This window comes from Pyxicephalus adspersus, chromosome 7 (genome assembly GCF_032062135.1).
Source record: "Pyxicephalus adspersus chromosome 7, UCB_Pads_2.0, whole genome shotgun sequence".
Taxonomy (NCBI): Eukaryota; Metazoa; Chordata; class Amphibia; order Anura; family Pyxicephalidae; genus Pyxicephalus; species Pyxicephalus adspersus.
The window spans coordinates 3011169-3028559 of NC_092864.1; the positions used below are offsets into that span (position 1 = coordinate 3011169).

General features: G+C 38.4%; 1 protein-coding gene across 1 annotated transcript in view; it reads left to right on the plus strand.

Annotated features, from left to right (window-relative positions):
• LOC140334681 (transmembrane protease serine 9-like) overlaps positions 1–14565 on the plus strand; it is a 29224-nt gene extending 14659 nt beyond the window's left edge. The window contains exons 6-13 of the mRNA XM_072416922.1: positions 681–740; positions 878–1019; positions 6076–6245; positions 6739–7018; positions 10211–10295; positions 10384–10531; positions 13573–13749; positions 14386–14565. Of these exons, the coding sequence (XP_072273023.1) occupies positions 681–740; positions 878–1019; positions 6076–6245; positions 6739–7018; positions 10211–10295; positions 10384–10531; positions 13573–13749; positions 14386–14565 (1242 nt within the window). The remainder of the gene's footprint in view (positions 1–680; positions 741–877; positions 1020–6075; positions 6246–6738; positions 7019–10210; positions 10296–10383; positions 10532–13572; positions 13750–14385) is intronic.
• The last annotated feature ends 2826 nt before the right edge of the window (positions 14566–17391 follow it).

The following is a 17391-nucleotide window of genomic DNA, read 5'->3' on the forward strand; positions in this document are numbered from 1 at the left end:
GGTAAGTTATAGAATGAAAAATTATTATGAGATATTGTACAGAGATTCACAAGTGATGAATCAACAATGGCCTTCTTTGATATTTTTACAATTACTTTTTTTTATCCCTTATTTATCAAATAAATCAGATTCACAAAAAAGTGTATCCTAACCCTGAAACAAAATTGTAATACATTAACCCTAAGCAGTCCTTAGATATGAGGCTGTGTTAGCTTTTTTTGTTGATTCTGCCAGTAACACACTTCCTGTCCTACCAGTAACACACTTCCTGTCCTAGGGTGACAACATTCACTCACTCAAACTTGTGTATATAGACAACAAAAACAGGACAGAGCTACAGAACACATACAGAATACATACCATAGAGGGATCCTTAGACCCTGAGGAAAGCTAAGGACTGACAACACTGCTTGGGATTTCAATATCTCGGAAGAACGGTTGTCAGTTCGAATAGGAAGCCAGGAGCTGATGGGGGTTCTGTATGGTTCATAGGAATTTTCCTGTAATTGCAAAGTTTCTAAGGTGCAATGGGGAAATTACATTGCAGTGTGTTGAAGAGATGAGCTAAACATATATTTCAACATCTTTTGGGATTATACAGATGGTAAACACATTCAGCTGCAGTTCCTCTGCAATTCTATTAATGGGACTGAACTCTCATTTTTGTTTCTTATTTCCAGGGAGACTCCGGGGGTCCTCTGGTCTGCTCCCATGATGGACAATGGTTCTTGGCCGGGCTGGTGAGTTGGGGAGAAGGTTGTGGAGAGGTGAATCGCCCTGGAGTGTACACCCGGCTTACTACCTACCAGGACTGGATTGTTACGAATGCTCCTGAGGCAGAAATGAATATGGTGAATGTCAGCTTCAACAGTGATTGGGGGACATCAGCCTCATACAACTGAAGACTCCAATTAATTACACCGATTACATCCTCCCTGTCTGTCTACCTACCGCCAATGTGGACTTTCCCTCAGGGCAGTACTGCTGGGTCACCGGCTGGGGTACCATCATGTCCGGAGGTAGGTTCTGTATTTATGTAATCACATTTCACAAATTATGATTTAACCATTAGTAATCTATTGGATTTTCATTTAGAATAAAAAAATATCAAATAAAGTGTTTAAATGAATTCAACTGGTTGATTACAGGTAGTTTCTGGGTTAAGGACATCTGACATATGGACGACTCCTAGATACGAACAGAGCTTCCCTGCTGCTCGTGGGTGGCTTGATGGGGGGAGGGGTGGTTTGCATGACTTGCAGAAGAGGTTGTGGCTGATCCTAATAGCTGAGCTGCTCTGTAGCCTCTTGTATTTCTTTAATGACCAAGACAAACTTAGCAGTTGTTTCTTTTTGCATATCAAAGCACAGCTTGCTCCAGAAGTTAATGAATGTCTAGGCTCCAAAAAGTTTTTTTTTTGCTTTGTTTGTGATTAGCTCACAGGATTTTATACATTAACTGACACCACACTGCCTAATATTATGTTCAGACAAACATCTCTCCTAATTGCATTTATTGAAATAATGTACCTGTCCCAACTTACATACAAATTCAACTTAAGAACAAACCTACAGTCCCTATGTCGTATGTAACCCAGGGACTTCCTGTACTAAAGTTAATTCTAAATTTTGGACTTCTTGATATTTGCACGTCTATTAATTTGGAATGATTTAAATATGAATTTTAGTGTTATTTTTGTTGTTTCTGAGTAAGCAAAAATCAGTAATGTAGATGAAAAGGTGATCAAGGCTTATCCAAAGGCTGCCTTTCCCAATATTTACTTACTGAGCACCCCCAGCTTGTCTGCCAGTGCCAGCAGGTGCTAAACCTTTTGTTGTAGTATTAGAACGTTTAAAGGAACTGGATATAGCTGGGTTCATTTATATATTTATTTTAAGTCCATTATCATGTTAGGCTCCTTATTGTTGTTTTATTTTGACCAAATGGGAAGCTATGTAGACCCCCAGCTTTTAATAGATGAGATATATTAGCCAATTAATCAGTTTCTTACAAAGTAGATAAAGATATAAACAGCCACAAACCTCTATACACAAAGAATTCCTAATGATCCCCTAAATGAGCCAACACAGGGCTAGCAGAGAATATTTACCCTCCGCTGAGGATCATCTTACCTTATTATACAGTATACCATCATTACTTCTATATATCATGCATATGTGGGATTTAGGATGCGCTTTTGTAGGATGTAGGACAAGATATTGTGTACGCTGGATGTTTCATAAATAAATTTATTAAGCTTATAAATCAATAAATGTAAGAATAAATAAAAAATACATTAAAAAAGGTATAATGTAACAAATAAAAAATATATAAAACAATAGAAACCAAAGAACAACTTCTCAATACAATAGTAGTTGGCATACTTGCATACACCATATAAACTGTATAGATCAAACAGGGACCAGCATGGAGAAATGTATAAAATACAAATCAGATTACCTTACAGAAAAACATACAGAGAGTATTTCTAATAATTTAGTAGCTTGGGAAAGAGGGCCTATTGTAAAGCAATAAAAATGTAAACAGTTATCAACTTAGGAGGAAAGAGGAATAACAATTACAAAAGAAAGTGTTGAAGGGAAAAGGATTAAAGATCAAACAAAAGCAAGGGAAAGCTGCCGGGAGGAGGGGGGTTTGGTAGGGTCCATTTAGCAATTTTGCAAGCCTTTTTAACATGGGGTTGGGTAGCTAAATAGTCAGTAATGACTGATCAAAAGCCAAAGGTCAATATTGTGCAATCCGGGGTTCCCACACTTTCAACCAAGTCATTTACATTTGTCGACAACGTTTCACTCAGAAGATACCAAGGCATCTTGTACTTGACATGGGTGGTCGCTGGCACAGTTGTCCACCATGATTGGCCAATACTTTTTTTGCAGCCTTAAAAATAAAGTTAAGTAATAGACTTTGAGTTTTGGACATTTGAAAGGGTCTACCTTAGGATCCTTGGGTATAGATTTGCCAAGGACTGACAAGGCCAGTTGGTATGCCGCTGTCCTGGATCTCCATATTTTTAGACGTGACCATGTTATATGAAGCAGCGAGCCCACAGTTTGACAACCTCCAAAGTAAGTGCTACAGGCGGATAGGACATTTAGAAAGTTTAATGGGCAACATTTATCAATGTATCTAAAGCTTGTAATTAAATTTGATTGCACTCACATTAGAGGAGCAACTTAAAGTAGATTCCCCAAATATGTTGCCACTTGTTGGAGCTCATTAATTCATTAAGTTATTTCTCCCACAGAGTTATAAATGACAATTGACTGGAAGCCTAGTTGGAAAGTAACAGATTATAAACCCAAGACATATTACTCCTAGAGTCCGGAGAGCATAAACAAGTATTCTTAAATAGGGTGAGCAATAGATAGTTTGTGATACCCCTGGTACAGCATGATATACAATTCCTACTTTTTAGGTATCTAAAAATTTCAGAATTAGGGATATTGTGGGTAAATTGTAGGGAAGGGAAGGATCTTGGACCCTGAAAGGGAACCAGTTCATAAATGTTTGCGATAGTATGCTCTCTCCACCAATGGAAGGCCATTAGATCTGAATGGCCTGGAGGGAAAGACAGATTGGAAAGCAAGGTGGCTCAATGGTTAGCACTGGTCTTTTCAGGGCTACGCCCCAGGTTTGAATCTCAGCCAGGACACTATCTGCATGGAGTTTGCATTTTCTCCTCATGTTTGCGTGGGTTTCCTATGTGTACTCCCATTTCCTCCCCCATTCCTGGATCATGAAATGGTTAATTGGTTGCCTCCCAAATTGACCTTAGACTGTTTTAATGACATTTGACTATGGTAGGGACATTAGATTGTGAGCTCCTTCGAGGGACAGCTAATGACATGACAATGCTAGTTAATAATAATATTTAATAATTCTGAAAAATGGGCCTAGGAGAAACATAGGAGGATATGAGTTTGGCTGAGTTTTAGTGCTTATCCCAGATTTGTAGAGAATGCTTGACTTAAAAGGAAAGGGAAATATGCACAAATTTGCTGCACAAAACTAGAAATGTGGCATACATTCAGTGCATAACATTTAGATTAATAAAATACAGTCCAAAGGCACATAGAATTATTCTTAGTTTAGTTCTGCTTTACGCACCAAATTGGAATAATCACACAGCACTAATGTTCCTTCCACAGGGGTATTGTGGTATCTGGCCCCCAGATCGGAGACCAACTTCAGTGTAAAAATGAGAAAATGCTTGAAACCCATTAGGACTCCTTTAGTTTTGGAAGGTCAATTAGAAATTTTAAGATACAAAGAGTGAAAGCATTTTGAATGAGCGTGTTCAAAGTGTGTAACCAAATGATATCGGCATGTAGAGGGAGAAAAGACCTGAAGGCTTTGGTATGCTTAAAATGGAATTAAGCTCTTGTGTGTTGCGAGATAATAAGTTAACCACCATTATGAAGGCTCCTACACTAAGCCAAGAGGTACTCCAATTCCGTTAATTCTCCTACTACCTCCAGGGGCATTAGATGTTTATTATTAGATAATTATTGAAATTGTATGCAGTGTGTGATATCGGATTTTAATGTATAACAATGTTCTAAAAAAGCAAATGTACTTTTGGCCAGTGTCAACTTGGAAACCACACCTAAGTTTCATGATTGTAAGGTACTTTCGACTCTTCTCCTCTCTTCTAAATTAAAGAAGATTGGCAAATACTGTACTATTCCCCTTCTGATCACTCATGTGCCATTCATACCGTATTCCCCTTCTGATCACCCTGTGCCAATTTAAATTCCTATTCTGATCACCCTGTGCCAGTTTAAATTCCCCTTCTGATCCCCTTCTGATTACTTACCTTTTTCTCCAATGGGGAACTCCGTTAGGGCAGGGATCAGCTTGCTTCCGGGTTCCGTGCTTTGCGGGGGTGCGTGTGCCGGGTTCTTCTTGCTGTGCTCTGCAGGAAGGAGGAGACACGCGCTGCAGCCAGCATCGAGGGGAGGAGAGAAGAGGAGACGTACGCAGGATCGGGGTATTGGGTGAGTATGTTGTTTTAATTCTTTTTTAAAATGGCCTTTGCCGTATAAGACGCACCCACTTTTCCCCCCCAGTTTTGGGGGAGAAAAAGTGTGTCTTATACGGCGAAAAATACGGTAATTGTTGATATAAACCACACACTTGTAAAAAGCATTGTAACCCGTCATTTTATACTTTGATAGATGAACTAGGAAACACTTCCCATATAAACTTTTGTTCCCAAGTTTTACCACTAGATGGTAATATGTCCTCATGTAAATTGTGAAACAAACGCACTTTACAAAGGAACACAGCACCATCTACTGATGACCAACAATATTGCACGAACAATTGACCCAATACAACCAACTCAAAAGTACCAAATACTTTACCTTAAAAGAATTAAAAAGATAAAATGACTAGGCTCAGGTGGTTTTACCTTTTCCCACCTTAAATAGGCATTTTAAAGGTAACACAATGTGGATGTATTTATTCACATTTATTTTATTGGTGGTACTATTCATTACAGGCACATTTTGTTTCCTAGGTTTAAAGTTATTTGTAGTTTCCTGTTTTTTCAGGTAAAGCTAGGCACCTTGGTTTGTATTCAGATTGGTTTAAATTCAAGTGCCTTAATCTATGATATTGAAGCAATCCATACAGACTTATCTCCCTGAGTTCCAGCACTGTTTTACAAATGAGTTCATGGGCAGTCAGCTTAATCCAATCTTTTCTTTTAAGCCCAGTTCATCGTGGATCTCTCCCTGGGGTAACATCATGCAGCTGGGCTTTCCCGACCCTAGAATAAATGGTGCTCATATGTCAGTGATTTAACTGCTTAATCCATTTAATAAAAATTGAAGATCTTTGTGTAACACCCCCTCTTCATTATCACCACCAGCATACTCACTAATATTGACCTCATTCCACCACTACTTCCTCCATTAAAGTAGCACCAAACAACCCCGGTACCTACATACTGTGTACATATTGTGTGATAATACCTACCTAATTGTATAAGGGAAATGCTTTCTTGAATGGACAGATAATTTAAACTGATGAATAATTTATTTACAGTGAATCTCCCGAGCCCCCAGACTCTGCAGGAAGCCCAGGTTCCCCTGATTAATACAGAGACGTGCGATTACCTCTATCATATCAATTCTGGTGTCAGCAGTTACGTTCCTGAAATCCTAAGTGATATGATCTGTGCGGGATATAGAAGCGGAGGAGTAGACTCATGTCAGGTAAGTCGTACAATAAAATATTAGTATGAGATATTGTACAGGGATTCACAAGTGAAGAATCCAATCATTGCTACCTAACATGTTCACTTTTACATTTTTACATTAGCTAATTTTTTATCCATTATTTATAAATGAATAGGTCTTGGATATTGAGGATGCATTAGTTTTTTTAGTTGGTTTTCACCAGTTGATTCCGCCAGTAACACATTTCCTTTCCTAGTGACAACACTCACTCACACTTGTGTATATAGACAACAAAAACAGGACAGAGCTACAAAACACATACAGAATACATAACATAGAGGGACAGGATTCTTTAGTTCCTGAAAAAAGCTGTAATGGGAAAACTGCACGGCTGTTTGTTGAAGAGATGGGCTGAACACACACTTTAACATCTTTTGGAATTATACAGATGGTACAGATATTGAGTTTAATATCCAATTTCAGCATAGTAATGGAGCTGAATTCTTGATTTTTATTTCTTTTTTTCCAGGGAGACTCTGGAGGTCCTTTGGTTTGCTCGCATGATGGACAATGGATCTTGGCTGGGCTGGTGAGTTGGGGAGAAGGTTGTGGAAATGTGAATCGTCCTGGAGTGTACACCCGACTGACTACCTATCAGGACTGGATTAAGATGAATGCTCCCGAGACTGAGAAGAACATGGTGAATGTCAGCTTCAACAGTGTCACCAGTACCACCAATGTCATCAGTACCACCAAAGTCATCAATACCACCAAAGTCATCAGTACCACCAATGTCATCAGTACCACCAGTATCAACCCACACACCCTTCCAATAAACCAAGCTACACCTGTCCAACAATTCTTCCTGATCACATGGACACCAGTTTTATTTTTGGCACATTTAATGTTTATTTCAATTAATTGGCTGGTCTGATATCCAAACTTGCCAGCAAGACCAAAATATATTATTACAGCACATGTGCAGCCTTGCAAATCCCTCACCTTCTTGACACGTTTTCCAGCAAAAAAAAAAATATATTTATTTATTTGTTTAATACATACTAACAATTACCAATATTGTAGCATATTCATCACCACCTATTCAAGTTTGTAACATGTGCTGTTCTGATTAAGATATAATAATAATAATATATATTTTGAAAGTATTTTATACTATGATTACTTTTGTACTAATAGTTACCTGTCTCCAACAGGAACTTACATTTCCATATAAAAGTGTGTTTGTATAGTTGTACATCCCAAGGAATCCTGTATTTAACGGCAGGGTTGGGACAACTAATTGATACCATTTTTTGTGCTTTAAAATTATTTGATCTACTTACGTGATTCATTAATACATTTAGCCACTCCAATTACATTTAGATGATATTGTGTTCCAATAACAGAAGATGTTGCATATAGATTTAAAAAATATACATGTATTACAATGAAGCCACCCAGTTGAAACATGAAATTTCTTTAATGATATATTAGGAAACACATGCAATGTCGTTATAATGCTCCAGGTTATTTTTCACATTACAGTTGTCTAACATTGTATTGTGTTGCTAGCTTAAAGCTAATTCCGATATATTATTCCGATATTCCGATCTCGAGCATAACTGTCTGGCTGATGTACTTGTTCTGTCTTCACAGAAATGGAAACAAGTTATACCAGCGGCACCTCTACATACCATGCACGCCTTTTTGTTTTTTCCTAAATATTTATAAAATAACATGTACAGGAACAGCCAGGAATGGTAACTGGAGTTCATGAGTTCAAAGTATGGTCTTTGGCTTTATGGCTCCATGAATAGATCCATATACATATTGATCAATTTAATCCATGAGTAGGATAGAACATTCCCTGTAACATTCTTTTTACTGATGGCTTTGTTGTGACATTTGCAGGCTATTTGTTCTAAGGAGTGTGAATGGTTACTTTTTAGGGTTGTCTGTACCTTGGCAGGGCAATGCACATTGGAGAACTGGTGAGCCCAATGGCTAGACGGGCGGAGTTCCCTTTCTGGAAGATGAGGGAGATTTTGCTCATTCAGAAGTCAAAAACATTGGTGTTGGAGGCTTGTTCTTTTCAGACAGTGGAGGGTTTTGCCAGGTAAGTCCTGAACAAGGTGACTCCTTTTTGATACAAGAAGGTGGCTTAGCCTCATCATGATTTCAGGTTTTAGCAGTCTTTCAGAGGGCTGAAGGATTACAGCTGGAGGAGTATTTGTCTTATTGATTGGGGTGGCAACAAAAGTGTCCCAGTAGGGGTTGGATAAAGTGCTAAATGGGAATGGGACTGGTATTGTTTGTACATTAGGCAACAAATGCCTTGATCCTAGTTTGGTTTTGTCATGGAAGTTACTGAGCATTACTGAGTTTTCTTGTTTGGGTAAATATGCAATCATTTGCAAAATTTGTGTTGGGTAATTTTGTGTCTTGGTGTTCATTATAGTTTTCACTCTTTCACTTGTTTGTGCACTGAGGAATGAAGAGAGCTGATGTTATTGCTGATGGGAGGCAGGTGGGCATACCTAACTGTGGGGTCCGGTATTGGTGATACATGCTGGAGGGAACAATTTAGGGTGTTGTTCTATGGGTGTTGATTACTACTTTCTCCAGGAATGGTGCTGGTATGGTTAAATATTGTAGCTTTGATATCTGCTCGGTAGATCATTTGAACAAGGTCTATATAAGGGTAAATAAAGACAAGGGCGGGATCTTAGTCAGAAACGGGGGTTTGTTAATGCACCACAGGAATATAGAATGTGTTTCAGGGCAGTATTTGCAAAGGAATGGTGTTCATTTAAATGCAGTGGCAACTGACGTGGTTTTTAAGCCTGCGGGAAGGAATTCAGAAAGAATTAGACTCAAAGGCATTACAGATGCACACAAGTGTATGGTTTTTAAAGCTTGTACATGGCAACAGTTAAGGTCCTCAAGGGCAGTAATTTAGCAATTGCACCAGGGACCCATGCCACTGGTGGGGGACCTCCAGAAGGGCTAAAGAATAAATGGTGGTGACCCAATGAGATGTGTGTGGTGGAAGGGCTGCAGGAATTGATATTAGTTCCCAAATCAGTGAAGTGCAGCTGGGAGCAATAATATTAAGCTGGTGCCAGAGCCAGGTAGTATATTGGATGTGGTCCGTTCCTACGAGGGGAATGGTGTTATACCAGGATTAATGTTTAACTACGGTAAATATTATTGTAATATTCAATATATAATTTGTTGTTATGTTTTGCATGAAAGGTGTTTGGTAAAATAAACATCTGCAAAGCCATTTGACCCCCGACTGGTGTGTTTTCCTAATTTATTAGTGGTAAAGGGGGGAGAGGGTGCTAAAGCTAAAGTATATGCGAGGAGTGAACCTCTGGGCTACACAAGTCACTTTCTAATGGGAAATACTTCTCCAAAAGCAACTACTAAGGAAAGAAGTCCCCTTACACTGGAGAGATCCTAATTTCTGCTGTATCTAACAACCAATAAGACAATCACCTGGGAAAAACAAGAAAACTTTGACAGATGAAACAAGCCAGATAAGGGAATCTACAAACATAGAGCTAGTGTTCAACCATTTTAAAAGACAGGACGATTGACATTGCTATCATTTCTACAAAATAAAATTATAACTTGTTTCCTCTATTGCACCAGCTGCATGACCTTCACCCACGAGAAAGTTTACTATTTCTTTGCACCATTGTTGTGGATCTTGTGACCAAGATTGCCTTGAGGCTGATATACTTCCATTATCACAATTGGAATCATTTTTAGTAAAAATGACTCTTTTTTTAGGGAAATGGTAAACGGTATTGTGTACTTCTATACTCATTCTCTATGGAGGGGGATGTGTTTCTTGAAAATCTATTGCTACCAAAAGTTTTGAATCCTGGACCATCCTGGGAGTCATTGAATTGTAATGGCAACCAGAAGACAAAATCAGTTTGGCAGCTTCAGCTACTATATAAACTCTGCCTATGTTCAAATCAGATAATCAGGCAAAGCAGAGATTTTGGAAAGAAAGCCTCTACAGCATTACAATGCAGAAAACGATCTTATGTGTTATGCTGCTCTGGCTGGGAGGTAAGTACCTGTGTACATCTCGGATCATGGTATTTTAGAGGATATATATTTGGTGCGGAAAATATAATGTTCTTCTTTCCTTTTACAGCCCAGGGGGGACTCCAAAAGCCAAAAGGCATTGTCAGAGCTGTGGAGTCTTTATTTACACCTTCTCCATTTTTGGAATCTATGCTTCATGGCTGGAGGTTCAGTATTGTGGACAGACAATAATCACTGATTTCCAGATGCTTTTAGATGTAAGTACATCTGTATTCCATTGCCACCAATGACTGGTTTATTCTTCCAGCATGCTGACCCTAAATAGGTCACACTTAGTTACCTCTACTATAAATTTGCACAATCTTGGCTTGTTAATGTTTAGAATTGTAAATGTTCAGAATTGCAAACATTGATCTGATGATTGTTCTTCTAAGGTTTTCAAGGCTCCAGACTTGGCATTTAGTATTCATCAAAAACAAAGAAAAAAAACATTTTTGGATACTTACAGTCAGTTAGATAACAATGAGGTCCCAATATCAAAAACTGTAAAGATAACCTGTGCTGTGCCCACCAGTGACCCGACAATCCATATGTGAAGAAAATCCCCGGCACATCTGAGTATAGGGAAGCACGAGGCTCCCCTTCTTCTCATGTGACAGTGCTGGAGCTTTGGAATTACTCTTTCGGGAACCAATTATTTGTCTTGTCTTCCATACCTACCACCATTATCATCCATTTATAATTTAGATGTTCCTTGGAGATGGATAAGATATTGGTGAATGGCTCAATGCCTTCACATGAGAGGAGAGATCTCAAACAGAACCCCCGGTCCTACCAGGGCAGAAACAAAGGAAAGGTGACAATGTGCTGGGAGAGTCGGTATTGATGCAAATCTTTTCCTGCATTGGCAAAGCAGAGGTTTAGTATTAAAGAGATGTTGCAGTTTTTCTGATGCAATGTTCGGTCAAAATTGTATAGCGTAAATAATCGGTACAAAGCAACAAAATCATTTCAATGACAATGTTATCTGGTTTTATGAAGAAAATTCCATATGGTTTTTTTACAAACAACGCAATGGTATATTGGCTGAATTTTTTAAATTACTTTTTGGTACAAGCTTTACACAGGTACAAAGAGATTGCTCTTTTAATTATGTTTTCTTCTCACAGGCCCATAAAACTGGATAGATATGTAATATACCTTTAGATAGGGACCTTAGACATGAACAACCCCAATGCAGCAAAAAGAGAAAAAGAGAAAATCCCCCCTGACTTCACAGTAAAAGGATCCGGTGGGGACATCGCCTTGTTAGAGGTCAATGAGCCGTTCTCATTCACCTTTCATCAGTCCTCTCTGACTTTTATCACAAAATCTCCAATTACCACAGGTAACATCTTGTTGGGCTATAGGATGGGGGACATCAAGGAAGGAAGTAAAGACAACCTTTAATAAATAATAATGCTAGAGAAAAATGATAAGTACTAGAACAAAAAGGCAGGCAGGAGGTGCCACATCCCTTAGCAAGTACACTCCCAAGTAAATCTCCCAGTATGTTAGGTAAGAAAAAGTTTTTTTTTTTTGGTCACATGTGTATTCAGAATATATAGTTACGTTAACGCATGTACAGCTTTATTAATCATAAAATTCAGTAAAAAAAATTCCTCTATTAAAACAATAAAAAGAAAAATCCACACACCGATCATCCATAATATTTAATAAACTTTTAGTAGGTATGTATTTCAAAAGGTATTACCAAAGAAAGGTATACCTGACACGTTTAACAAGGGCTCTGCTTCTTCAGAGGATAAACAAATGATTGTGGCGGGAAACACTGTAAGTAAAACGAGTGGATAAACCCTACAATTACAAAGGAGTGGACTTAAAATACGAACACAAAGATCAAATTTACACTTTTACTCAATACGTACATGCTGGGCAATCCTTGGGAGCGCCAACAGCTTATGGTAGGCATAAGAGAAGGGACAGCGACATTTGGAAGATTCAACTGCACATGCACAAAGTTGCAGCTAAAAGTCCAGGCCCTTCAATAAAGTTTACCAACACTGGTCCTGAAGACAGCAGAAATGAATAAACTGTAGTATGCATGTCCAAGACTGCGATTGAAACTGCAGCTTCCTTTCATTAGGGATCACTATTTGGAGGATATTTTGCACAGGACTGGCAGGAACAGCCAATCTCTCAAGTTTATATGTACTGGTCAGATTCCACCGATCGGCTTTGGGTCCCCCAAATGGATGAATGGTTGTGGTGGTGGGGGGGGGGGATATCAAATACCTGTTTTGAATTTAGGCATGTTTAGTTAGCAATGGTAACAGGTAATAAATAAGCAACAAACCATCTGAAATCTAAGGATTTACTTTGACAAATATTTATATTTGCTGTTTGGTGTACTTTAATTAAAGATTATTTCTACCTGGATGACAGGATTCCATGTTATTTACAAAGTGAACAGTTGTTGCAGTTATTGTAACTCTCCCCTTTCTGTTTCATACAGACAAACTCTAAGCTCCTAATACCTTTCAGATGGTGGACTTGATTGAGAATGAGAAGTGTGAAGAGATGTATTGGCACCAGATGGTTAAGAAGGACATGACCTGTGCCGGTTATTAACAGAAAGGAAAAAACAACTGCCAGGTACCTTTGTGAAATATAAATTTTTATCATTTTTATTAGAAAAGAAAAATCATTGATAAAATAAATACTTCTCTTGCAAATCCCTAGGCATCCAAATATTAATCTATATTTATCAATTTTTGAGTGATATCTATTAAGTACTAAATATACATACATTTCTATCTACTTTATCTACTGTCTTCTGTATATACTTGAATATAAACCAATCTGTATTGCACCTAAAATATAGGAAAACAACTCAGTGAGCTTGATTTATGAAAGCTCTCCTCGACTGGAGGCTTCACTTTTATTAGTTTAACTGGGTGATCCAGCAAACCTGGAATGGATTTCTTCAAAGTCATTAGCTATTTGTTATAACATGTTTTGAATCCTGGACCAGATCCATTCCAGGTTTGCTGGATCACCCAGATTCATCTATGAAAGTGTATCTTCTCCAGACTTGGAGAGCTATATTGAAAACTTCCGGTCTTATTTTTGCATCTGCAATAATGAGTAACTTAATTATTGGTGACACAATATTACCTTAACTGTTTCTAAATGACAACTATTAAACATTAAAAATTGGCTTTTGATGTATGTTTTTTATTATTTATTATTTTTATTATTTCATTTGTACTTTTTAGATGGTATGTCCTCTTGCTAGGGTGACTCCAGTGGCCCCCTCATGTGTAACCTGAATGGAGATTGGGTGCTGTATGATATTATCAGAAGACATCAGGACTGTGCCAGACCCAACCTTCCCGGAGTCCACACCAAGGTCCAAAATTACCAGCTTTGGCTCACAAAGAATGTGAAGAACATCTGCTACAGCAAAGGAGTGGTAACTCCACCTCCAAACACATTAATCTCAGAATATTAGACAATGTTATCAACTCAGCGAGAGATGAAAGATGCAAGAATGAAAATCTCAGTTTTTAGTGCTGCTGGAATAAAAATGGTCATTGAAATCAGATGCTGCTTCCTGCAACTTTTGCTTTATAATTAATGTTCCCATTATCCTTTTCCCTCTGATGATTCGGGTTTAAGTTTTTATCACTTCCAATAGCATTCTGGGTGATCACAGTCACTGGGACAAGAAGTGTGAAAGTCCCAGCAAACAGAGCAAACATTGGTTCTAACAATTTATCATTTTAGCCAAGAAAATAGGGGAGGTTTCTGGGATGGAGTTCTAGTTTGTTGATAAGTAATATAATTATTGTTGAATATTATTGGTAACTGGGAAAATGCTGATTATGTGAAAACTTTAAAGCTATTTTTTTTTTATTACATATTTTTTCTGAACAATGTAAAGCCTTCTATAAACACAAAAATGAAAGGGCATTGAAGGTATTGTATCTCAAATCAATCAACTGTAAATAAATACAAATATGAATATTTTAACATACAAAATATAAAAACAAATTAAAATATTTAAAAACCAATGATAGATTAAGTAATCTCAATTGTTGTTTCATAGACAAAGTCCAATCCATCAGGAACTCATTTAATACCAGGGATGAGCATTATGAGTATCCTGCGATGCCCTTTGGTCTCTGACTTGTCCTCTCAAAGACAGAATGTCGGTTTAGTCCTACAAAGGCTCCAAGAAAATGGACTCTATGCAAAAGCAGGCCTAAAGCAAAAATATAGGCAATAGGCCGCATGACAGGGGAAGTGGAAGAAGACTGAGGGCTGGGGTGAAAAGTTCAAAAGAAAATTAAAAAAAAAAAAAAAAAGAGGATAAGGGGGGCGGATGGTAGAAGGGGGGGGCCTTGTGGCAGGTGTTAGGGGAAGGGAATAGACAGGGGTGAAAAGTTCAAGTTGTTATTAATTGAGAAAAGTGCGGGAAAAGGTGGAGTGGGGATTGGTGGATGATATAGGGGAGGGAGTTGGTGAAGGGTTAAATAAAGGGGTCCCAGGGAGAGGGGCTGCAATTTTTAATAATTTCATCAGGAACAGGCAATCCCACCCTCCCTCCCTGAATTTGGGTAAATTTTTTGTCATAGCAGTTGTTAGGGCATAATTTGGTTGGGGTCCATGAAAGTAAAGGTGGGGTAATGGAAGATATTATGGAGTTGGGGGCATGAAGGAATGGTGGACAGTAAGGTTGGCCTTGCATGACACTAGGTTGTTGTGGAGGTTAAGTGTTGTGAATCTACTAATTGTCCCCGTGGTGGTGTATGGGCGCCTGGGGGCCTGGTGGTGGATCAAAAAAGCAGCAAGATGCCGGAGGAGGAATCGGGCACTTTCATGGACCTGTGTTTATATGTTATATTTGATTTATGTTGTTATTAAATATAATTGTGTTAATAAAGGGGCTGCTATGGCCAATTTTTTCCAACGAAGATAGTGTATGTGTTATTTGTGGTAAGTACGTTGGTGGGATGATTGGTTAAGCAGCGAAGGCTTCCTATACTGTACCCATGTCATGCTGAAAAGTGCCTGTGTGAACTTCCTAAGATGCCCTTTCTGGGCTATTTTGATTCCAAAGAGGGTCTCTCCATTTATCCTGAAAAGGTTGCGGCTCTTTCCAACTGGCCACTACCCTACCCTGCAGCCTTAAAGCTTTTCAGGTTACTAACTACTACCAGAAATTTATTAGAAATTACTCCACGCTGGTAGCCCCCATCACTGCGCTGACCTAGAAGGATGCTGACCCCAATTACTGGCCCTCTGAGGTTGTTAAGACTTTCATTGCTTAAAGCAAGCTTTCCTTTCTGGCCCTGCTCTGGTTAGCCCCCACTTCCTCTGTTGGAGTGGGGGCTATTTTCTTCCAGACCCCACCAGAGCCCGACGGTCATGTGCAGCCTTTTCAAGGAAATTCACCTCAGCAGAAAGGAATTACTCAATTGAAGACCGGGAGCTCCTAGCTATCAAGCTCACACTGGAGGAATGGCGATATCTCCTGGAGGGGTCCCATCACAAGGTCATTATTTTTACGGACCATAAGAACCTCCAGTATCTGCAGTCTTGCTCATCACCTCAATCTTCCGCAGGCCAGTTGGTCTTTGTTCTTTTCACAGATTGATTTTGTCATTACCTTTAAACCTGGTTCTGCTAAATCCCGAGCAGATGCCCTTTCACGTTCCTTTGATCCACAGGATTGACTGCTGCTTATCATGAGTTTATCATTCCTCCATCCTGAATCCTAGCCTTGACTTCTATCCAGGAATCCACTATCTCTCCCGGTAAAACCTTGGTACCAAAATACCAAAATTCTAATTTTTCTGGTCATCCAGGCATACACAGAACCTTTACATTTCTGTCCCGACAGTACTGGTGGCCCAATCTTCATAAGGATGTACCAGACTATGTCAAGGCCTGTGCTGTCTGTGCTCAAACAAAGTCTGCCACCTGCACCCAGAAAACAGAGAAAGATGAGATCAAATCCTTGGAAAATAGAGTTGATAGGTGGCTGACCAGTATTTCCCAATGCCTTGACTGGCTGCCGACATCCCGTCCATACCACCTTCCACCAACATTAAAAGGAATACACAAACTGGGACCTTCCTCTTTTCATCTATTCATTGCTTCTACATTTATGAGTAGTCACACATTATTTCTAAGGGATTTCATCTCATCTTTCTCTATTTTTTGGTTACTTCACTATACCAATGTAATGTCCCCACATCCCCTGATGAAGTCTGTGTGTGACACGCGTGGGACAATGAGATACTGTTGACATCTATGACACATGATTTTGTGTTCTGAAACCATTGTGATATACTTCGGGCTTGATGTCGTTTTGAATTAAGTCCACTCACTATATGTGTTGTTTTATATGCCTCATAATTATTTGAATTTGAATATTGAATGAACTTGAATTAAAATATTGTTATTTTATCTAAGTTTGCACAACAAGCCTACTTTTCTTATACTCATTATTGAATTATTAGGCTTGGCAAACAGCTAAACCCTCGAACTTTGGGTTCTCCTTTTTGGGCTTTACCTCCCTATCTATGTTTACCGTCTAATAAAGTCCAAAAAGGTCTATATGAAAAATTTTGTTATATATAAAGAAGTTATGTATAATAAAAGAATACATCCATAAAGAGACATGATATACAAATTGATTGCCATATTTCTATATGGTAATAGACAACATACAAATTTATACCTGAAAACTTTTAGGTATATGATAAAAAGGACACTAAAATTTGATTTGGATACTTATTGATAGCGTTCAGAGCTAAATAAGTTAAGCGTAGTGATGAATGAAATGTCTGAGAAGCTTTTATGAATTGATTAAATAATTTAGGTCTATATAAGTAATTTTGATTAAACTTAAAGAGTGTGATATACGGGAGTATTGAAGATGGGTGCAATATAATATATACATCCTACTGATACATAATGATTTTAACATTACAAGTACAGGTAGATATTCAACATCTTAATGGAACCCATAATGTTAGTTTTAGATGTTTGATGACAAATAGGATTATTAGCTCAGTGTGTCATTTAGACCTGGATAAAGGTTAGC